Source organism: Mobula hypostoma, chromosome 13 (genome assembly GCF_963921235.1).
Source record: "Mobula hypostoma chromosome 13, sMobHyp1.1, whole genome shotgun sequence".
In the NCBI taxonomy this organism is placed as follows: Eukaryota; Metazoa; Chordata; class Chondrichthyes; order Myliobatiformes; family Myliobatidae; genus Mobula; species Mobula hypostoma.
Window position 1 is genome coordinate 66,772,675 of NC_086109.1, and position 24,244 is coordinate 66,796,918.

The window sequence follows — 24,244 nt, forward strand, 5'->3', positions numbered from 1 at the left end:
TGGGCTAACTGCTGCACTACTGCGGTGCCCGTATTAAAGTTCTGTGGGTGAAAACACAATGTTAGTGAGAGAGGGCAGAATGGTTCAAGCTAACAGGAAGGTGACAATAACTTGTCTACTCACGTGTTACAAAAGTAGTGTGCAGAACTACTGTGAATGCACAAAATTTCCAACCTTGCAGTGGAGGGTTTACAGCAGCAGAAGACTCGGTAGCCAGTTTTAAGCGGATATCTAATTAGGTGGCCATCGAGTGTAGTTTTGTTATAACACTTAAACTCTTGAAGGATGCAAATGCAACAGGCTGAGTCACGTACAATTAAAATATGTTACAGCTAAAGGTACAAGAACCAGAACTTGGCCTGGATGAGCACTGAAAGTAGAACAAGGTTGGAATGTGCCCTGAGGCTGACCATCTGCTGCATTTATAATGATGTGTAATTGGGACTGCCCTGAACATTTTCTCAGACCCCTTAAGTGTGCTGCAAGTTTTCAACAAATGGTTTTAAAAACGAGGGATCTTGATATCGAAATTAGAATATCAAGATAGGATGGAAGAGCCAGACAACTTTCACCAGTAAGTGGAGAAATTTGTCTTTGGTTGCTTGTAATAAGCAAGTGTTTTGTCTCTTCTTAGAGTTCCCTCCACTCCAGTTGTTCTCAGTTAAGGGAGCCAAGTATGAGAAGAGTGGCCAGTGCTAACTGTGCGTATTTAGTACTAGCAACTCTTGACAAGGCAGTTCATATGAAATAAGTTATTGGTATGCTGCTGAACTAAACTAGGAAGAGTATCTAAAGAAAGCCTGCATTGGTGCATTTAGCTGAATATCCTCCATTTGCAGTTTATCAGATTATAATTTTATGTAAAGCTAACAAACACAGGCAGTGAATTTCCTGCAGAGTGCAGTAAGTGAGGGTTTCCTTTGGTATGTTTCCAGGCATACATACTAGCTCTGTGTATGGCAACTGTGTGTCTCTCTCTCTATCTCTATCTCTCTCCAGCTTTACCTGCCTTACAGCCAAGTAATACTACATGATAGGTTTATCAAATGCCTATGTCAAACTGATCAACACACACAAAGTACTGGAGGAACTCAGCAGGTTAGACAGTATCTGTAGAAAAAGTTCAGTTGACGATTCGGGCCTAGACCCTTTGGCAGGACTGCTGAAGGGTCTCAGCCTGGCCTGCTAAGTTCCTCCAGCATTTTGTGTGTGTGTGTGTGTGTGTGTGTGTGTTGCTTGGGTTTCCAGCATCTGCAGATTTTCTCTTGTTTGAGGTCAATCTAATCATTGGGAAAGCAGAGAAAGTGATTGAAGAAATAACCACATAATGAGTACCCTACAGGTCTTTGTGGAGGACATGAAGAAACCTTAGAATAACCATTTCTCAGTTCCTTCGTCTCTGCTGCATCTGTTCCCAGGATAAGGTTTTCAAAGATGCCCTCCTTCTTCAAAGAATGGGATTTACATTCCTCCACCATTGATGTTGCCCTCATCTGCATCTCCTCCATTTCCTGGACATCTGCGTTCACCCCTTTAACATTGATAGAGTTTCTTCTGTCCTCACCTACCACCCCATGAGCCTCCCAATGCATCATTTTCCACAACTTCTGCCATCTTAATTGATCCCTATCACCAAACACATCTTTACCTTCCCTACTCCCACTGTCTGCTTTCGGCAGGGTTCACTCCCTCCTTGATTGCCTTGTCCGTTCATTCCTTCCTGGTGCTTATCCTTGCAAGAAGGAGAAGTGCTGTTCCTGCCCATTCATCTCCTCCCTCAGCCTCATTCAGGGCCCTAAATAGTCCTTCCAGGGGAGGCAACACTTATCCTGTGATTTTGTTGGAATCATTTACAATATCCAGTGCTCCTGAAGCAGCCTCCTCTACACTGGTGAGACCTGGGGTAGATTTATTTATTCACCAATACATTGCCAAGTAGGTCCTTCCAGCCCTTTGAGCTACACCACCCGAGCAACCCCTGACGGACCCAATTAACCCTAACCTAATGATGATTTATAACGACTAATTAACCTACCCGGTATGTCTGGGTTGTGGGAGGAAATCGGAGACAGTGCCAGAATTCAGCACCGAACTCCAGAATGCTCCAAGCTGCAATAGCATTGCACTAACCACAGTGGCACCTGATTGGGGGACTGTTTCATCGAGCACCTTCTCTCCATCCACAAAAAAAGGATTTAACGATGGCCGACCATTTTAAGTTCAATCCCCACTCCCATTCCAACACGTCGGTCAATGCCTCCTCTTCTGTCACGATGAGGCCACTCTCAGGTTGGAGGGGCAACAACTCTTTTTCCATCTAGTTAGTCTCCAACCTAATGGTGTGAACATCCATTTTTTTAAACTTCTGGTAATTCCCTCCCCCACTTTCCCCTTCCCCCTTCTGGCCTCTTACCTCTTCTCCTCACCTATCAATCACCTCCCCCTGGTGCCCCTCCTCTCTCCTATGGTCCACTCTCCTCTCCTATCAGATTCCTCCTTCTTCAGCCCTTTACCTTTTCCACCTATCACCTCCCATCTTCTTACTTCAGCACCCTCTATCACCTCACCTGACCACCTATCCCCTTCTTGCTTGTACTTCTTCCCTTTCCTTTCCAGTCCAGGTGAAGGAGCTTTGCCCGAAACATCAACAGTTTATTCATTTCCTTAGATGCTGCCTGACCTGCTGAGTTCCTCCAGCATTTTATATGCATTGCTCTAGCATTTCAGCATCTGTAGAATCTCTGCTGTTTAAAATAACCTTGTTAGGTTGAGTGATGAGCAGTCAAAGGGAATGAAAGTTGGGTGGAATATTTAAATTGGTGTTATCTGGATCACTTGATTTATCAGTTTCACAAAGTTCTTTGAAGATTGTGTATTAGTCTTAAGGGAAGAAACTTCAATGACATACTGTAGCTTTGATTATTTTCTGCTTTGCTGCATCAATCGCAGTTCAAAATCCCATTGACATGTCAACAATGTTGGTTAGATCAGACATCAGAGAAATATATCCTTAACGCGTGCATGCTCATCGCAATAATGTAAACTTGAACACAACGGATTCTGCAAATGCTGGAGATCCAGAGTAACACATTAAGTGCTGGAGGAACTCAATAGGTCAGCCAGCATCAATGGAGAAGAATGAAGAGTCAGTATTTTGGGCCAAGACCTTTCATCATGACTGGAGAGGAAGTTGCGGGGGGTGGGGGTGAAGGAGTACAAGTGCAAGGTGATAGGTGAAGCCCGGTGAGGGAGGAGGGATGAAGTGAAAAGCTGGGAGGTGATAGGTAGTAAAGGTAAAGAGGCGAAGGAGGAGGAATCTGATGGGAGCAGAGAGAGGACCATAGGAGAACGGGAAGGAGGTGGGCCACCAGAGGGAGGCGATAGGCTGGTGAGAAGAAGAGAAGGGGTAGAGGGCAGCCAAAATGGGAAAGAGAAAAGGGGAGAAGCGGGAGGAGGAAGAAATTAGAGGAGCTATAGAATTGATGTTCATGCCATCAGAGTGGAGACTCCCAAACAGAATATGAGTTGTTGCTCTTCCTGAAATAGCTAGGTTCAATAATGCAAATTTGAAGCTAGTTATGTCAGTACCTCATAAAGTATAATTTGATGTGTCATAATCGTTCTTTAATTTTTAATGTAAAATATTTAGCATTACAGTTGTTGGAATAGTAAGTATATTCTTTAAGACGATTTATACCCTACTAATTTACTGTCTGTACTCACTATCATCAATCGTGTTCCTCGGTAAGAAATATACTGCTCACTTCTAATTGCTTTTGTTTTTATATTCTGTGTCTTTCACAGCGACTTCACTTTTGTTGCTGTCAACTGGGAAAAGTTAGAAGCTCCAGTTTGCAACAACAAAAATGTCAGAAGATAATAGTTTTGGCCATATCTGATTACATCACTAGTGTGCCAAACGCTTTCAAACAAAAATAAATCAAATGATCCAAACAGTGCAGGAGAAGCTATTCAGAGACTATCAGAGATTGTATTATTGTTAATGAAGGGAAAAATTGTTAAAACGTTGTCCAGATACAGATAAGTGCGCCTGATGAATTCAGCATTAAATCCACTAACAAAACAGAGATACAGATTTTAAAATTGTAGCTATTTTAAGCATAACCCTAATTTGATGTCAAATGATAAAGTGCTCATAAAATAAATTAAATATTAAAATAAATAAAATTCAGTATATGGTAATTAAACAAAATATAATTAATTTTTACATGTTCCTAATTCTAGGTTGACTTTTCACTGATACTCTCTGACAGTGCTGCAGCTTGGGGATACAGATTGTTTTTTAGATTTCAAATCATGGTTTTGGGTACAAAACGAACAGGATCAGAATTAGGTTTAATATCACCAGCATATGTTGTGAAATTTATTAACTAATCAGAATCAGGTTTATTAACACCGGCATGTGATATGAAATTTGTTAACTTAGCAGCAGCAGTTCAATGCAATACATAATCTAGCAGAAAGAGAGAAAAAATAATAAATAAACAGTAGATCAATTACGTATATTGAATAAATTTTTTAAAAATGTGCAAAAACAGAAATACTGTATATTAAAAGAAGTGAGGTAGTGTCCACAGCTTCAAAGTCCATTCAGGAATTGGATGGCAGAGGGGAAGAAGCTGTTCCTGAATCGCTGAGTGGGTGCCTTCAGGATTCTGTACCTCCTACCTGATGGTAACAGTGAGAAAAGGGCATGCCCTGGGTGCTGGAGGTCCTTAATAACGAACGCTGCCTTTCTGAGACACCACTCCCTAAAGATGTCCTGGGTACTTTGTAGGCTAGTACCCAAGATGGAGCTGACTACATTTACAACCTTCTGCAGCATGGCTGTAGTACCATGCAATACATGATAAATACAGAAAGAAGCTGAATTACAGAAAGTATATATGGCTATCAAATAGCAAGTTAAAAGAAGTAGTGCAAAAAACAGAAATAGAACCAGAAGTAGTGGGGTAGTGTTCATGGGTTCAATGTCCATTCAGAAATCGAATGGCAGAGGGGAAGAAGCTGTTCTTGAATCGCTGAAAGTGTGTTCCTTCAGTCTTCTGTACCTCCTTCTTGACAGTAATATTGAGAAGAGGACATGTCCTGGGTGGTGGGGGACTTTAACGATGGACACTACCTTCCTAAGCCACCACTCCTTGAAGATATCTTGGATACTACAGAGACTACTACCCACGATGGAGCTGACTAACTTTACAATTTTCTACAACTTACTTCGATCTTGTGCAGTACTCCCCCCACCCCGGCCCCCCCCCATACCAAACAGTGGTGCAGCCAGTTGGAATGCTCTCCATGGTAGTACCTGCAGAAATTTCATTGGGCTCCTTAAAGAGCAGGGCATTCATTAAGGAGCCTCGGGCAACATTTACCCATCAGCTAACGTAACTAGAATAGATGATCTAGCTGTTATCACTTGTGGGATCCTGCTGTGTGTCGGCTGGCTGCCGCACCTGCTACATCGCAACAGTGCTTCAGGTCAAAATCTCATGGTAGTAAATGGTATGGTGGCCTTGGTATTGTGTATGGAGCTATATAAATGCAAGGTGTTACAGACGCCAGTGAAGTAATACCAGGGTGTGAAGTATGACCACAACAATAAGTTAAACTTGAAGCAGGAAGCCACCACAAAATTGACCTTGCTAGAAATTGTGCAGATATCCTGAATTATCTGACCTTAACACTATTCCACATGATTATTCACTATGCTTTCCATTATTGATATGTATGCAAGCACAGTTATGTGGCATATTTTATGGAAATTCACACTTGTCTCAATATAGTATCTTTCTCCAGCAAGGCATTACTTGGTGCAAGGAAACCTGTCCATTCAAGGAGCGAAAGGAGCTTGATGGAATTACTGTTACACCTTTCCACAGGGTCTTGTAGGATTCAAAAGTAAACCTACAATGTCCTCTATATAGATAAAGGACTTACATTGGCAAAAATAAACTGTAAATTCACCAAGAGGAAAACATTATAGATTTCATGTGTTCTTATAAAACATTTAATGGATGGTTATTTTTAAACATATTCATTTTATTAGCATGTATGATTTTTTTTCTGCTACCTTGCTGTGTCTTTGTTTCAGGCGATACAGCAACAGAGTTCTTCAGAGACAGAAGGGGAAGGGGGAAATACAGCAGATGCCAGCAGTGAAGGTGAAGGGGCAGAGATAATGGACGAGGAGGGAAAAGCTAAGAGCAAAAATGAAAAAGCAGGCTCCAAACGGAAAAAAGCTGCTTTCAAGGTAAAATATTTAACTATTTCTGCATTCTCTAAATATAGCATCAAGTGCAGTTTTCAATGTCATCTTTGGATATTTTCTGTCAAACTGCCCGCCCCCCCCCCAACCCGGATTAATTCTGTGTAATTTTCTTGCAAACAAGAAATAATCTTCAAAATTTGATCCTACCCAGAATATCTAATAATCTCCGTCGCCAACTTACTCCAGTTGGCTTTAGGATTCGTTTCCAAGCCTCTCAATTTGGACCTTCTGAGGATCCCAGGTACTCACATTTTATTGACTCTGCCTCTCGCCGCTTCTCCCGTCAAGCTCTGAAGGCGACTCTCTCCACCATGAGGAGGTACTTGGTGTCCCTATCCCAGACCCTTCCACACCTTCGGGACACTTCCTTCGCCGTCTGTAATGGTACTACCCGTTATTTCATCCTCCATCGGATTCATGCCTGCAATCGCCGTTTTTTTGACTTTGTCATGTTAGGCAAGGATCGCAAGATCCTACATCTATGGACTCCAGAGCCTGCTGGCCCTGAAACTAGCAGGCATGAACTTCAGATTGCCTCTGCCATTGATCTCGCCGGCTCCAACACCTCAGGGCATATTCAAAACCCGGACTCCAGCAACGACCATGGACACCACAGCGATTGCACAACCACCAACTGCAACTTCAGCCTTGAACTCCAGGCCGGGTCTTTATGTGCTGCTGTTATGACTCCCGTCTCCCCTTCCCCCACTACCACTCCGCAGCCCCGTCTTCCTCAGATCCCACCGTCAACTCCTGGGCCCTCAGAGGCTCCATCTTCCTCTCACCCCAACCCTCCCCTCTCCATTGACACCCCCAGCCTCCCCCCTCCCCCCTCTGATCCCAGCTCTCATCCGTGCCGGGTCTTTACCATCCCCTCCGACCTTCAACTGTCAGAGGCAGAGCGCTCTGTCCTCAGTAAGGGCCTCACGTTTGTCCCCCTTCGCCCACACCTCAGCGAGTTCCGTGTTCACCATGATGCGGAACTTTTCTTTCTCCGCCTCCGAGCCTACTTCTTCGGCAAGGACTATTCCACCCCCACCGATGACCCCTTCTCCCGTCTTCAACCCTCCTCTTCTTCATGGACACCCTGCTCTGGTCTTCTGCCTGTTCTGGATCTCTTTATAGCTAATGCTGACGGGACATCAACCGTCTCGACTTCACCGCACCTTGTCCCCATTCCAACCTCACTCCTTTGGAACGCTCTGCTCTCCACTCCCTCCGCACTAATCCTAACCTTATTATTAAACCCGCCGATAAGGGGGGTGCTGTTGTAGTCTGGCGTACTGACCTCTACCTTGCCGAGGTACAGCGACGACTCGCGGATATCTCCTCTTATTTACCCCTCGATCGTGACCCCACTAAGGAGCACCAGGCCATTGTCTCCCACACAATCACCGACTTTATCCGCTCAGGGGATCTCCCATCCACTGCTACCAACCTTATAGTTCCCACACCTCGCACTTCCTGTTTCTACCTCCTACCCAAGATCCACAAACCTGCCTGTCCTGGCCGACCTATTGTCTCAGCTTGCTCCTGCCCCACTGAACTCGTTTCTGCATACCTCGACACAGTTTTATCCCCCCTTGTTCAATCCCTTCCGACCTATATTCGTGACACTTCTCACGCTCTTAAACTTTTCGATGATTGTAAGTTCCCTGGCCCCCACCGCTTTATTTTCACCATGGATGTCCAGTCCTTATATACTTCCATCCCCCATCAGGATGGTCTCAAAGCTCTACTCTTTTTGGATTCTAGACCTAATCAGTTCCCCTCTACCACCACTCTGCTCCGTCTAGCGGAATATTCCTTACTCTTAATAATTTCTCCTTTTGCTCCTCCCATTTCCTCCAAACTAAAGGTGTAGCTATGGGCACCCGTATGGGTCCTAGCTATGCCTGCCTTTTTGTTGGCTTTGTGGAACAATCTATGTTCCGTGCCTATTCTGGTATCTGTCCCCCACTTTTCCTTCGCTACATCGACGACTGCATTGGCGCTGCTTCCTGCACGCATGCAGAACTCGTTGACTTCATTAACTTTGCCTCCAACTTTCACCCTGCCCTCAAGTTTACCTGGTCCATTTCCGACACCTCCCTCCCCTTTCTAGATCTTTCTGTCTCTGTCTCTGGAGACAGCTTATCCACTGATGTCTACTATAAGCCTACTGACTCTCACAGCTATCTGGACTATTCCTCTTCTCACCCTGTCTCTTGCAAAAACGCCATCCCCTTCTCGCAATTCCTCCGTCTCCGCCGCATCTGCTCTCAGGATGAGGCTTTTCATTCTAGGACGAGGGAGATGTCTTCCTTTTTTAAAGAAAGGGGCTTCCCTTCCTCCACTATCAACTCTGCTCTTAAACGCATCTCCCCCATTTCACGTACATCTGCCACCCCACTAGGAATAGGGTTCCCCTGGTCCTCACCTACCACCCCACCAGCCTCCGGGTCCAACATATTATTCTCCGTAACTTCCGCCACCTCCAACGGGATCCCACCACTAAGCACATCTTTCCCTCCCCCCCCCCTCTGCATTCCGCAGGGATCGCTCCCTACGCAACTCCCTTGTCCAGTCGTCCCCCCCATCCCTCCCCACTGATCTCCCTCCTGGCACTTATCCGTGTAAGCGGAACAAGTGCTACACATGCCCTTACACTTCCTCCCTTACCACCATTCAGGGCCCCAAACAGTCCTTCCAGGTGAGGCAACACTTCACCTGTGAGTCGACTGGGGTGATATACTGCGTCCGGTGCTCCCGATGTGGCCTTTTATATATTGGCGAGACCCGACGCAGACTGGGAGACCGCTTTGCTGAACATCTACGCTCTGTCCGCCAGAGAAAGCAGGATCTCCCAGTGGCCACACATTTTAATTCCACATCCCATTCCCATTCTGACATGTCTATCCATGGCCTCCTCTACTGTAAAGATGAAGCCACACTCAGGTTGGAGGAACAACACCTTATATTCCGTCTGGGTAGCCTCCAACCTGATGGCATGAACATCGACTTCTCTAACTTCCGCTAATGCCCCACCTCCCCCTCGTACCCCATCTGTTACTTATTTTTATGCACACATTCTTTCTCTCACTCTCCTTTTTATCCCTCTGTCCCTCTGAATATACCTCTTGCCCATCCTCTGGGTCCCCCCCTCTTGTCTTTCTTCCCGGACCTCCTGTCCCATGATCCTCTCGTATCCCCTTTTGCCTATCACCTGTCCAGCTCTTGGCTCTATCCCTCCCCCTCCTGTCTTCTCCTGTCATTTTGGATCTCCCCCTCCCCCTCCAACTTTCAAATCTCTTACTCACTCTTCCTTCAGTTAGTCCTGACGAAGGATCTCGGCCTGAAACGTCGACTGCACCTCTTCCTACAGATGCTGCTTGGCCTGCTGCGTTCACCAGCAACTTTGATGTGTGTTGCTTGAATTTCCAGCATCTGCAGAATTCCTGTTGTTTGTATCTAATATTTTAATTGTTTTGTGGCAAATCGCTGGAACAACTTAACTGAGGTTCTTGGAACTACTGTTGGGGGTCAATATCAGTCTGTCAAATAATAACAGCAAATCCAATGGGCTTTTATCATCTCTCTCTAATTTGTATTTTTCCAGTTGTTCCCTTTATGTGCTATTCAAGCTGCTTCAGAACTCAGTTGCCTGTAATAATAGTCATCAGCTCATTTAAAACCCCCCTCCATTTAAGTGCCGAGTTTCAAAGTTCAAAGTAAGTTTATTATCCAAGCACATACTGTATATGGTGTGGGCACGTGGCCAAGTGGTTAAGGCGTTTGACTAGCGATCTGAAGGTTGTAAGTTCGAGCCCCAGCCAAGGCAGTGTGTTGTGTCCTTGAGCAAGGCACTTAACCACACATTGCTCTGCGACAACACCAGTGCTAAGCTGTATGGGTCCTAATGCCCTTCCTTTGGACAACATCAGTGTCGTGGAGAGGGGAGACTTGCAGCATGGGCAACTGCCGGTCCTCCATACAACCTTGCCCAGGCCTGCGCCCTGGAGAGTGAAGACTTTCCAGGCGCAGATCCATGGTCTCGCAAGACTGTATATGCCACTATGCACACCATTGCGAGCATACTCAGTAAACCCAAGAACCATAATAGAGTCAATGAAATACTGCACCGAACAGGCAGACAAACGACCAATGTGCAAAAGACAACAAGCTGTGCAAATGCCAAAGAAAAAATAGTAAATAAATATATAAATAAACAATAAATATTGAAAATGTGATTAAGAGACCTTGAAAGTGAATCCACAGGTTGTGGGAACAGTTTAGTGATGGGCAAGTGAACTTGAATCCCCTTTGGTTCAAGAGCCTGATGGTTGAGGGGTAATAGCTGTTCCTGAACCTGGTGGTGTGAGTCCTGAGGCTCCTGTACCACCTTCCTGATGGCAGCAGTGAGAAGAGAGGATGTGTTGTGTAGTGGGGGTCCCTGATCCTGTATTCATTGGAATTCTGAAGAATGAGGGGTGACCTCATTGAAACCTATCAAATGGTGAGATTGAATGAGCGGTTGTTGTTGTGGCAATACTCAGTCAAATGTTCAATGTCCCTCTTTTATGCTGATTTGTCACCACCTTTGACTCGACCAACGACAGTGGTATCCTCGGCCAACTTAAATATGGCATTGGAATGCTGATTTCCTGCAACAGTGCTCCATGTAGATGTGCTCAATGATGGGAAGGGCTTTACCCATGATGGACTGGGCCATATCCACCACTTCTTGTAGGATTTCCGTTCAACAGCATTAGTGTTTCCATACCCGGCCGTAATGCAACCGGTCAATGTGAAGAGTGTTGTCATATGAAGAGCATTTGATGGATCTGGGCCTGTATTAACTACAATTCAGAAGAATGAGGGCTGACCTCATTGAAACCTATCAAATGGTGAAAGGCCTTAATAAAGTGGATGTGGTGAGGATATTTCCTGTGGTGGGAGTGTCTAAGACCAGAGGACAAGGCCTCAGAATAGAGGGGGTGTCTTCATAGAACAGAGATGAGGAGGAATTTCTTTAGCCAGAAAGTGGTGAATCTGTGGAGTTCTTTGCTACAGGCAGCTGTGGAGGCCAAGCCTTTATGTATATTTAGAGCAGAGATTGATAGATTCTTGATTGGTCAGGGCATGAAGGGATACAGGGAGAGGGCAGGAGATTGGGGCCGAGAGGAAAATTTGATGAGCCATGATGAAATGGCAGAGCAGACTCGATGGGCCAAATGGCCTAATTCTGCTCCTATATCTTATAGCCTTATGCACTCTCCACCACACAAATATAGATGTTTGTTGAAGTATTAGATGTCATAAAGAATCTTCACGAACATCTAATGAAGTAAAGTGATGCCATGTTTTCTTCATGATTGTATTTACTTGCTGGGTCCAGGACAGGCCCTCTGAAATTACAACAACGAGGATTTTAAAGCTGCTGATCCTCTCCACCTCTAATCCCCCAATGAGGACTGGTTCATGGGCCTCCAGCTTCCTCCTTCTGAAGTCAATAATCGGCTCTTTGGTCTTGCTGACACTAAATTGTTGTTGTTGTGGGAATACTCAGCCGGATTTTCAATTTCTCTCCTTTTTTGCTGATTCACCACCACCGACCTTTGCCAACGACCTCAGCCAACTTAAATATAGCAGTGGAGCTCTGCTTAGCTACACAGTCTTAAGTGTAAAGTGAGTAGAGCGGGGGGCTAAGCACACAGCCTTGTAGTGCACCTGTGCTGATGGAGATTGCGGAGGAGATGTTGTTGCCAATCCAAACTGACTGGGGTCTGCAGGTGAGGAAATCAAGGATCCAATTTTATAAGGAGGTATTGAGGCCAAGATCTTGAGGCTAATTAATTCATTTTGAGGGATGATAGTATTGAATGCTGAGCTGTAGTCAATAGAGTGTCCTGCTGTATGCATCTTTGCTGCCCTGATGTTCCAGGATTGAATGAAGAGCTAATAAAGCGGCATTTGCTGTGACCTGCTGTGCCAGTAGTCAAATGGGAGCAGAGTTGATGTGTTCAATCGCTGACATCTCGAAACAATTCATTACTGTGGATGTAAGTGCTACTGGGTGATTGTCATTGAGATTCTTCCGAGGCACCGGTATGATTGAAGCCTGCTTGAAGCAGGTGGGCACCTCAGACTGCCAGAACGAGATATTATAAGATATTGTTGAACACTCCAGCCTGTTGATCTTTAGTACTCGACCAGGTACCCTATCTGGGCTGGATGCTTTCCGTGGGTACATCCTCCTGAAAAATTTTCTCACTCCGACCTCAAAGACTGAAATTACAGTATCATCGAGAGCTGTGGGAGTTCATGCTGGTTCCTCCATGTTTTCAAGGTCAAAGCGAGCATTGGAGGCCTCTGATCTGGCCCTCAGCAGACTGTGGATCTCATGCTTCATCCAAGGCTTCTGGTTGGGGAAGACTCTGAATGATTTTGTGGACCACATTTGTTTACGACTGTTTTTATAAAACCATGATGTATTCATTCAGATTCATTGATGAATCCTTGAACACAACTCAGTCCACCGACTTGAAAGAGTCCCATAGCCACTCCTCTGCCTCCTGCAAACATCCCTTTGTTATCCGAACCTCTGGAGCCTTGCTCTTTAGCCTCTGCCTGTATGTCGATAGGAGAAGGACAGCCAAGTGACCAGATTTCCCGAAAAGCAGTCTGCACATGGAACTGCATCATTCCTTATCATAATAAACAGTGGTCCAGTGCGCTGAGACCGCTAGTGGTACATGTGATATGCTGATGGTCATTAGGCAGAGGTATCTTCAAACCAGCGTGGTTGAATTCCCTGACTATGATTTGGAATGTGACGGGTGGACTTTTTCTTGTTTGGTGATGGCATCATGCAGTATCTCAAGTGCCTGATTATAGTTGGTCAATGATGGTATGTAAACTGTGGTCAGGATCGTGGAGATCGCTCTTGGTAAATAGTTGATCATTAGTTATTCCAAGTCATGGAACACAAGGACAACAAAACATTGGAGCACCACAGAGAGTTTATCATGAAACACACACCCCACCTTTTGCTTTTTCTGAATCAGCAGTTTGATCCATCCTGTTTGTCAGAAGCCTTTGAGTCTGATAGCCGAATCTGGTGAGCTGGAAGTAAGCCATGTCTCTGTAAACTATCAAACACAATTTCTCATTTCCTTCCGAGAGCAATCTTGGTCTCAGGTCCTCAGGTTTGTTCTCCAGTGATAGCACATTTGTTAACAAAATGCTGGGTAGAGAGGGTCTTGTTCCTCTGTGTTTCAATCTGGCTTGGAATCCCCACCACCACCGCCTTGCATCTGGCCATGGTGATGAACCTTCATCCTACAGGTGCCATATCTGCTTGCTTGAGAGCTAACTCTGCCGAATCCTTGAGAAGATCATGAAATCTGTAGTTTATTAAGTCAGTTCAAAAGTATTGCTTACAGAGAAATTACATGCTGTAGATTGTAGTGAAAATAATTCAAAAGATGTATATTGAGAAGTTTTGTAAGCCAACCAGCAGAATATTGCTCTGGTTCACTGTTGTCATTTTGAGTAAGGAAGAAAAAATGTACACACACACATAATGCTTCTCTTCATTGAACAACACTGTTATGGGTCTTTTTATTTATTTGGTGAGCCCCATAGCAAGTCCAAGAATTTATTGTTTTATGACTTAAAGGGTAAGCAGTGGAAGAGTTAGGAGAGCAAGTTCAAGCAGGTAGGAAACGGTTGTCTGTCTGTCTAGCTATGGAAACAGCTCTTCATGCTTGCATAAATTCAGAAAACTCAGGACATCAAACAAAGTGTTGGTGGAACTCAGCAGATCAGGCAGCATCTGTGGAGGGAAATGGATAGTCAATGTTTGGATCAAGACTCTTCACCTTGGACCAAGATGAAGTGTCTTGATTCAAAGTGTAAACTGTGCATTTAGCCCCACAGATGCTGCCTGACCCACTGAGTTCCTCTGGGATTTTGTCTGTAGCTCCAGATTCTAGCATCTGCAATCTCCTGGGTCTTCAGAAAAATTGGGAAAGAAGATTATGGGTATTGGAAGGGGTTGGTTAGATCAGTATAACAAGGTGGGTGGAACAGGAGAGACTGGGAAACGATCGGTAGAAGTAGGATAGAGGGAGAGTGGGTTTGGATAGATCAATGATAAGAGGCTGGTAGACGAGAGAAAGAAGTAAAGTTCGGGTGGAATATCCTAGTCAGTTTTAGGTCATGTGTTGGTCTTCACACCTGTATTGGAGTCTCTGTTTTCCACACCTTATCACGAGCCACATGGAACAAGATAGTTTTTTTTGTCATCCCCTCACCTGGATCCACCCATCACTTGCCAGATCTTCCTCCACCTTCTTTATGCAGCCTGGTCGCCCTCGTTCTTTCAGCCCAGTTGAAGGGTCTCAACCTGAAGCCTCCTCTGCCCATATCCCTCCATTGATGCAGCTAGACCTCCAGTGCCTGTGTCTTGCTCCAAATTCTAGCAGCTGCAGTCTCTTGTGTCTCCAAGATAATTTTTGTCATTGGGTATCACAGCTAAGTAATTGACACAGCACTCCGGTTGTTAGTGGTGCTATCATACATTATGACCTACCCTGACCTCCTGCCTGCATGCAGTGTGCATGTTTTTCCTGTGACTGCTTGGGCTTTCTCCCACATCCCAAAGGCATGCTGGTTGGTTAATTGCTACTTGATTGACCCTAACTATAGATGGATGGTAGGAGAATCAGGGAGGGTTAAAGTGGGTGTAAGAAAGACTAGATTACAGAAAGGCAAGTGGGAAAATAGAATCGATGGAAAAGTCCTGAGAGTTGGCACAGACTCAACAGGCCAAATGGCCTCCTCCTACGTTGCAAAGGGGTATGCGTAGGAGATTAATTACACAGCTTTATTTCTGTATAAGCAGTGTACATGACCAAGCAATATTTTGCATAACTGCCTGAAATGACACACATGTGAGCCTCCAAAAATAGCCCACCAAATGTTCCTAGATGAATCTCATACCCTCAGTAATGTTTACATGATATCAAAAATCAAAAATCAAAATCCAGATCACTGCTGCAAAACTCTAATCATCCAAGCCAGGTAGTTACTTTCCTGAAGAAATCACAGATTAAAACAAGTTTTCAAAGTTACTATGTTACTAATCAGATTTTTCTAAAGGGAACACTCTTCAATTAAATTATTAATGCAACACAACACCTTCTGCATAAATGAACTGAGCCAGAAAATCTTGGACACTATCAATCCCGGCTTCAGCAAATTTTGAAATTCACAGCACCTGAACAGCTCCTAACCTCTGAATCCAAAGGAAAACATTTATTTTAAATCAAACTTCCAACACATAGTTGGAAACAAGCCATCAAACTACAGTTTTCATTGGACGTTGTAGAGTGTTTATTGCCTTTGGTGAGAGAGCCTCAGGAAAATTAAATTCTTTTATCAGGAAGGACATTCACTTGTAAGGCAGTGATTGTCAAATCGTATTGATTGATTAAATAGTCCAGAATTTGCCCCCCAAGTAGCAGCAGCTTAGTTGAAAAGAAAACAAAACTGCAGATGGTGAGAATATGAAATGAGAGTAGAAAATACTCATGAGGTCAGGACACAATTAAGGAGAGGTGGGATTTCTGATGTAGAGCCTTCAACCAGAAATGTTAACTCTGTTTCTTCCAAGATGGTTGCTGCCTAACCTGCTGAGTATTTTCAGCATTTTCTTCCCCAGCTATTTAATTACACTTTGCCCTTATCCAGCAAAGCTTGGCAAAGTAGTTTCCTCTGAAGAGTTGGTAAACAAATTGTGCCATTCTACTGTCGTCTTTGTGAGATCAGCAGCTTGCCTTCAGTTTCCACATGGATATCATAAAGTAATAACATCTGCACACGTGCCTGCCCTGCTAACTCGGTAAATTAGGGCTGCTTGTGGGGAGACTAAATACCTGTTCAATGAAGAAATGTATGCTCTTGCAATGTCAATCAACCCCTCTATTCCATAAAGTAAGAAATTTAATAGTGAACTCTCAGTTTAGAAAATAGAACAGTAAAGGGAGATTTATTTTTTTTTAAATAACATATTTTCTTCCTGTGCCATTCTCTATGTAACAAACCTTCCCCCCTCTCCCTCCCCCCTCCCTCCCCCTCTCTCCCTCCCCCCTCTCCCTCGCCTCTCTCCCTCGCTTCCTCACCCCCCTCTCCCCCTCACCCCTCTCTCCCCCTCACCCCTCTCCTTCCTCTCTCTCTCCTTCCCCCTCCTCTCTCTCTCCCCCTCCTCTCTCTCTCCCCTTCCCCTCTCTCTCCTCCCCCCTCTCTCCTCCCCCTCTTTCCTTCCCCCCACTCTCTCTCCCCTTCTCCTTACTGTCTCTCCCCTCTCTCCTCTCTCTCTCCTTCCCTCCTCTCTCCTTCCCTCCTCTCTCCTTCCCTCCTCTCTCCTTTCCCCCTCTCTCTCCTTTCCCCCTCTCTCTCCTTTCCCCCTCTCTCTCCTTCCCCCTCTCTCTCCTTCCCCCCCTCTCTCCTTCCCCCCCCTCTCTCCTCCCCCCCCTCTCTCCTCCCCCCCCTCTCTCCTTCCCCCCTCCTCTCTCCTTCCCCCCTCCTCTCTCCTTCCCCCCTCCTCTCTCCTTCCCCCCTCCTCTCTCCTTCCCTCCTCTCTCCTTTCCCCCTCTCTCTCCTTCCCCCCCTCTCCTTCCCCCCTCCTCTCTCCTTCCCTCCTCTCTCCTTCCCCCCTCTCTCTCCTCCCCCCTCTCTCCTCCCCTCCTCCCCCTCCTCTCTCCTTCCCTCCTCCTCTCTCCTTCCCCCCTCTCTCTCCTCCCCCTTTTCTCCCCCTCTCTCTCCTTCCCCCTCCTCTTTCTCTCCTTCCCCCTCTCTCTCTGCTTCCCCTTCCTCTCTCTCTCCCCTCCCCCTCCTCTCTCCTCCCCCCCCTCTCCCTCCCCGTCTCTCTCCCCCCTCCCCCCCTCTCTCCCCCTCCCCCCTCTCTCCCCCTCCCCCCTCTCTCCCCCTCCCCCCTCTCTCCCCCTCCCCCCTCTCTCCCCCTCCCCCTCTCTCCCCCTCCCCCTCTCTCCCCCTCCCCCTCTCTCTCCTCCCCCTCTCCCCCTCTCTCCTCCCCTCTCTCCTCCCCCTCTCTCCTCCCCCCTCTCCTCCTCCCCCCCTCCTCCCCCCTCCTCCCCCTCTCCTCCCCCTCTCCTCCCCCCTCTCCTCCCCCCTCTCCTCCCCCCTCTCCTCCCCCCTCTCCTCCCCCCTCTCCTCCCCCCTCCTCCCCCTCTCCTCCCCTCCCTCTCCTCCCCCCTCTCCTCCCCCCTCTCCTCCCCCCTCTCCTCCCCCCTCTCCTCCCCCCCTCTCCTCCCCCCTCTCCTCCCCCCCCCTCCTCCCCCCTCTCTCCTCCCCCTCTCTCCTCCCCCCTCTCTCCTCACCCCCTCTCCTCACCCCCTCTCCTCACCCCCTCTCCTCACCCCCCTCCTCCCCCCCCTCCTCCCCCTCCTCCCCCCCTCTCCCCCTCCCCCCCTCTCCCCCCTCTCCCCCCCTCTCCCCCCCCTCCCCCCCCCCTCTCCCCCCCCCCCCCCCCCCCCCTCCCCCCCCCCTCTCCCCCCCTCTCTCCCCCCCTCTCTCCTCCCCTCTCCCCCCTCTCTCCTCCCCCTCTCTCCTCCCCCTCTCTCCTCCCCCCTCTCCTCCCCCCTCTCCTCCCCACCTCTCTCCTCCCCCCTCTCTCTCCCCCCTCTCTCCTCCCCCCTCTCTCCTCCCCCTCTCTCTCCTTCCCCCTCCTCTCTCTCTCCTTCTCCCCTCCTTTCTCTCTTGCTCCTCGCCCCTCCTCTCTCTCTCCTCCCCCCCTCTCTCTCTCTTCCCCCTCCTCCCTCTCCCCTTCTCCCCTCCTTTCTCTCTACCCCTACCCTCTCTCCCCCCTCCCCCCTCTCTCTCCCCTCCCCCCTCTCTCTCCCCCTCCCCCCCTCTCTCCCCTCCCCCCTCTCTCTCCCCTCCCCCTCTCTCTCCCCCTCCCCCCTCTCTCTCCCCCTCCCCCCTCTCTCTCCCCTCCCCCCTCTCTCCCCCTCCCCCCTCTCTCTCCCCCCTCCCCCTCCCCCTCTCTCTCCCCCCTCTCCCCCTCCCCCTCTCTCTCCCCCTCCCCCTCTCTCTCTCCCCCTCCCCCTCTCTCTCCCCCTCCCCCCTCTCTCCCCCTCCCCCTCTCTCCCCCTCCCCCCTCTCCCCTCCCCCTCTCTCCCCCTCCCCCTCTCTCCCCCTCCCCCCTCTCTCCCCCTCCCCCCTCTCCCCCTCTCTCTCTCCCCCTCTCTCTCTTCCCCCCTCTCTTTCTCTGCCCCTCTCTCTCTCCCCCCCTCTCTCTCCCCCTCTTCCCTTCCCCTCTCCTCTGCCATTACTCATTTTCCCTCGCCAGCCCTTCAATCATACTGTAGGTATTTTGTGCCTGTAGATTGTCAATTCAGTCCTCCATAGAAGTCCCAAGTAACCCACTTATTAGTTTGTTCCTGTAACTTCCAGGTAGAAAATAGCTTTAACCTTAAGATGGCCACAGTCTAATGAGATGCTTCTTTCCAGGAAATACTGGGTAATTATTTATAATGGAGATACACAATAGTGCTGCCACCTGCTGACAATCTCAGTGTGGTACCATTAAGTATTTGCTTCTTTGTCCCCAGCCAGTGGAAGGGTAAAATAAACCAGCAAATGACCAGATCTACAGAGAGACAGAGACATTTTGTGCAACAGTATGTAGCTAATACAATTTATAAACTAATAATGCTTGATATGTGGCTCGGGTTTCTGAAACCGATGTCTGAATTTACTGTGTATTAACCAGATTTGCAGCATAATGCATCACAAATAGAAATCAGCAGACATTTTGGGCTCAGTTTGCAAGGATTGCTGCAGATTCAAAATGGTTACTTGTAGTTATCAGTGTGAAAAATAAAAAAAAAGGTTTTTCCTGACAGAAACTTTAAAAATGCACTGAATGTCAATTTTCAGCAATTCTAAACAGAACTGACAACATTTAGTGATTTGAATGCATTGCCTGTCAAATGCAGAAATCAAGGACTTACTGATAGATTCTGAATATCAAACCTGTCACTGGGATTTTATAGTGTTACGCAGCGCACCCACTCTTGCTGGAATTCCTGGTTTTATACTGGAAGATCACCTCCCAGATCCAGCATCCTATTAATTTCAAAAGGAATTTCAGGATGAAGAAGATAATTTATCTCACTTCATGCTTTTTAAAACAAATCATGTATATTACTTATTAACCAATTTTATTTAGTTTTAATTGGGTTAGATTTTTAACTTTGCTTCCATTTTAATAGATTTTACAGGTCTCAGGATGATAGAGATATTAAGATGTGACTTGTGCCTTTAATACTTAAAAGCTGTTTTTCCATTTATGAAGAAAGGTCAGGGATATTTGGGAGCTGGGCTTCCCCTTTCTGAGCCTGGTAGCCCTATCATTGCTCAGATCATGTCACTGGGATGTAAAGGGCTAATGAGTTTGTTTACTTGCCATTCAGTTGGATAGGTATGGCAGAGGGACAATAATTCCAGCAGGGAAGTAGCCAGCAGGTTCACTCCCAGTTTTTAGATTGTGCCACAGAAATGGGAAGCCCCAGCCATCATCTGCTAATTAATTAAATGCTGCCCCTCAACTTTATTCCCATGATCAGAAGAGGTCTCATATTTGAATGAAAACCTGCTGCCCTTTAAGAGGTCAGTTCAATGTGTCTTTTCACCCCAGAGAATTTTCCAATATCTAATCCCAGTTTCACCTCAAGCTGAACAGCTCTAGGACACTGTACCTCCTGATAGCCACAGTGACAAGCACTTACAGAGAAAACTTCTTAATGGAAAAAAGATTAATGCACACGATTTTTCAGCTGGCAAACGTACCCACATTTGTGAAAGTTGTTTAAAACTACAGAAGGCATCTGTGAAAGCAATATTTTAAGTTTACATCGTTGCACTTTTTAAGTAACAAGCAGTATCTGGGCTGCATTTAACTCTTTGCCTGAGACTTGCCAGCAGCAGCCAGCCCCTTAGTTTTGAGTTATAATGTTGGTAACTTTATTCACTCTGTATCCACTTAACCCTGACCAATAGAGATCTGTCAGCCTCACCAGAGCAAGCTGCCATAGTTATGGGAGGGGGTGAGGGAGGGAACATCAACTCAGACCATGAGAGGCCTGCGTCGGGCATTTTCATGCCTTACAAGGCGCAATGGGAAATCTGAAATAAAAATGAAAACTGCGGGAGACGGACAGTGGGTAAAGTGACACTGGGGGAGGAGGGTATAGAAATGTTCCAAATGGAAGACCTACCAGAATGTCATGGACATGAAGCCACTCTGATCCCCTCTCCATAGGTACTCTCTAAAATGCTGAGTATTTACAGTCATCATCATCGTCACTATGTGCCATGTCATATGACGTGGCGATCATGGTTTATAACCATGATTGTTCTTGGCAAATATTCTACAGAGGTGGTTTGCCATTGCCTCCTTCTGGGCAGTATCTTTACAAGTCATCTTCAGAGATTGTCTGCCTGGCATCAATGGTTGCATAACCAGGACGTGATATTAGATTGGATTAGATTCAACTTTATTGTCAGTGTGCCGAGTACAGATACAAAGCCAATAAAATGCAATTAGCATCTGACCAGAAGTGCAAAAGAATAGTATTATTTACAAAATAATAACCAAGGACACCAAGGAATATGCACCAGCTGCTCATACCATGCAGTCACGGGGAGAACATACAAACTCCTTCCAGATAGTATAGAAACCTGATCAATGATCACAGGCACTGTAAAGCACTGCACTAACTGCTACACCACCATGTCGCCCCACTTGAACATTCTCAGATCACTTACATGGTAGACTTATTAGTATAATTGAAGCATGGAAGGGACTATATATAATTGGTTAAAGGAGGTGAATAGTCCCAAGCAGTTGTTCTTTGGATTGTTGAGAGGGATGGCAGTTGTGGACTTCAAGAGAGCAATGGAAGACTGGTGCAAGTATTTTTAAATTAATATGCAAAGTGATTACAGTTGGATAGGAAAATAAAGAGAAGTATAAACTATAGGTACAATTTTAAAGTGAAGACAGGAACGAAGAACCCACGAAGTGCATTTGCAGGAATCTAGGAAAGTGCTATGTCTATTAAAAAGATAAGAGATGACCTTGAATAGGTGACTTGGAGGGGATTTGTTCCCCATTTGGTCACAGAGATCTTGAGCAGTCGATGCACTTGTCCAGAGTGGGAGTAATGGTTACCAATGTACAAGAAATCCAAGTTGAAAGCTTTATTCCAACTCTGAGGTTGCTCTGAGAGTTTGATTGTTTAAAGCTGACACATAGTTTGCGAAATATCTTGACTTATTTAAGAGCCTTTCAACCTTGGTGGCCTCCTACCCTGACAGCTGAGGAATGATTCACCCTGTCTCTAAATAATTACCACAGAAGGACAAGCATTCCGAGGCATGTTGTAAACCATAACTCTAGCCATTTAAACCCAATCTTTGCAATAGACCATTGATTTTCTAGCACTGGATGATGCCTGCCAGTAAAGTTCGATGATGTCTACTCATTGAATTTGGTCGCTCCATAATTTAAACCAGCTACACCCGTGAATCATATTATAATTATTATATTACATGACAAATGAATTCACGAGAAGAAGCTTGACAACGATGCTGTCACTTCTCACTGATTCTTATAGCAACTGAGGCTTGAATTTCAGGGGTTTACTTTGGTTTGTCAAACAAAAATTAAAAACGTACAGAATTGATTTGTATTTGGAAACAAACATCAGAAAATAAGTGGGAGAATAATTGTATCCTGATCTTATTTTATGGACTTGAAAAATCAAATGGTCAAAAAGTGAACCGTCATACCTTTTCAAAAGCTGTTGTTGAATGTTTTACTCAATCCTGGGACATCTCCAGATTCATAAACAAAACTTTTGCAAATTTCCACAACGTGGACTTGGGACAAGGCAGCCTCTCTCCTCTGATCATTTCAATTTCTGAGATTGTGTTTTCCAGAAATCTGCAAAGCAGTTGCGGAAATCCACTGACCAGGAAGGCAAAGACGAAGCTGAGAAGGATATCAAGGAGGAAGAGGATAAGAGTGGTTCAGAAACAGGAGAGGCAGATGGCGATGCAAAAAATACTGCTGAGTATCAGCAAATGAATGAGGAGGTAACAGTGTTAATGCTTTAGAATATCCAGTGAGATTTTTCCTCAGGTTTGGAAACTCTGTTAGAGCAGGACATTGGTAGTTAAGGGAAATTGATAAATATAGCACACATTGACACAGTTGGACAGGTTTTAGGGATCTGATTTTTTTTTCACTGAAAGAGGCCATTCAACTGTGCCTGCCCTTTAAAAGAACTGTCCAGTAGTTTCCTCCCTTGAAATATCTCTGTAGTTTTGAAAGATCTTCCCTTTCAAATTCCCTTTAAAGTTTAATTGAATCGATCTTCACCACCCTACGTAGCAGTATATCCTATATATGATCACAGCATATCATGGTTACGTTTCTGTGTCTTGTGCACTGAAGGTCACACAAGTTACTGTTTCATGAAATGCACATTTCTTATGGAGGTGCTCCCTAGCTCAGCTATATCAAGCATCTGAAGATCAGTTTCAAAATGCAATATAGAAACATAGAAAACCTACAGCACAATCCAGGCCCTTCTGCCGACAAAGCTGTGCCGAGCATGTCCTTACCAGAGAAATTACCTAGGGTTACCCATAGCCCTCTATTTTTCTGAGCTCCATGCACCTGTCCAGGAGTCTCTTAAAAGACCCTATCGTGTCCGCCTCCACCACCATCGCCGGCAGCCCATTCCACGCACTCGCCACTCTCCGTGTAAAAAAAAAAAACACCTTACCCCTGACATCTCCTCTGTACCTACTTCCAAGCACCTTAAAACTGTGCCCTCTCGTGCTAGCCATTTCAGCCCTGGGAAAAAGCCTCTGACTATCCATACGATCAATGCCTCTCACCATCTTATAATGTAGTCAGAGCATTAGCCCTGAGTTCCTCTAACTTCAGTCATCAGTTCAACCCAACTTAAATTTGTCAAAACTAACCCTAACATATCCCATTAGTCTTGCTTTCACTTTGTCCAGTTTCAGGAATATCTTTAAGATCTGGAACATCAGATCTTGCATATTACCTAGCAGAAATAGACCTGGATCCACCAATATCAAGTGCTCCCAGCTATGAGAGCTGGTGATAATGAATTGCTGTGAGCAATCCACCTCAATCCATTAATTTATCTGCAAATATATTTTGTATAGAACTCAGTTTGAATGTGCTTGTACTTGTGTGAAAGAAACTGAAGAGGACTGCAAAAGAATTTTGTTTCAAGATGCAATGGCTGATGCCTTGAAGTTAAAGCAGAAAATGTTGTAAATATTCGGAGAATTGGGCAGCATCCGTGGCTAGAAAAACAACATTAACATCAGATTTCAGAACCTGAAATATCGCCTATGTCCTCTTTCCATAGTTATTGCTACAGCTACCGAGCATGTCTACAAAGTTTTGTTTTATTCCAGATTTCCACTCTTTTGCTTTTGGACACTTTAAAACTGACATTTCTTATATTCTGCTTACCCTCTGAATGGAATGGGCTGCAGAAAAGCAGTTCATGTTTGACTGAAATTAGAACGGAGAACATCACAGCACAGGAATGGGTCCTTTGGCCTACAATTTCTGTGCCAGCCATGATGCCAATCTAAGCTAATCCGATCTACTTGCACATGGTCTGCATCCCTCCATTTTCTGTTTATTCATGTTCCCCAATCTGCTTCCACTACTTCTCCTAGCAGCAAGTTTCAGGCACCCATTCAAAGTTCAAATTCAAAGACCATTTATTATCAAAGTATGTATACATAATGCTACCTTGAGATTCGTCTCCTTACAGGCAGCCATGAAGCAAAGAAACCAAAAAGAACCCATTAAAAAAAGAAGCCCATCAA

The 24,244-nt window shown here is 45.7% G+C and overlaps 1 protein-coding gene across 1 annotated transcript in view; it reads left to right on the plus strand.

The window, feature by feature from the left end:
* LOC134355967 (hepatoma-derived growth factor-related protein 3-like) overlaps window positions 1-24,244 on the plus strand; it is a 130,257-nt gene that overhangs the window by 102,651 nt on the left and 3,362 nt on the right. Inside the window, exons 4-5 of the mRNA XM_063066522.1 lie at window positions 6,113-6,271; window positions 22,301-22,456. Coding sequence (XP_062922592.1) covers window positions 6,113-6,271; window positions 22,301-22,456 — 315 coding nt within the window. The remainder of the gene's footprint in view (window positions 1-6,112; window positions 6,272-22,300; window positions 22,457-24,244) is intronic.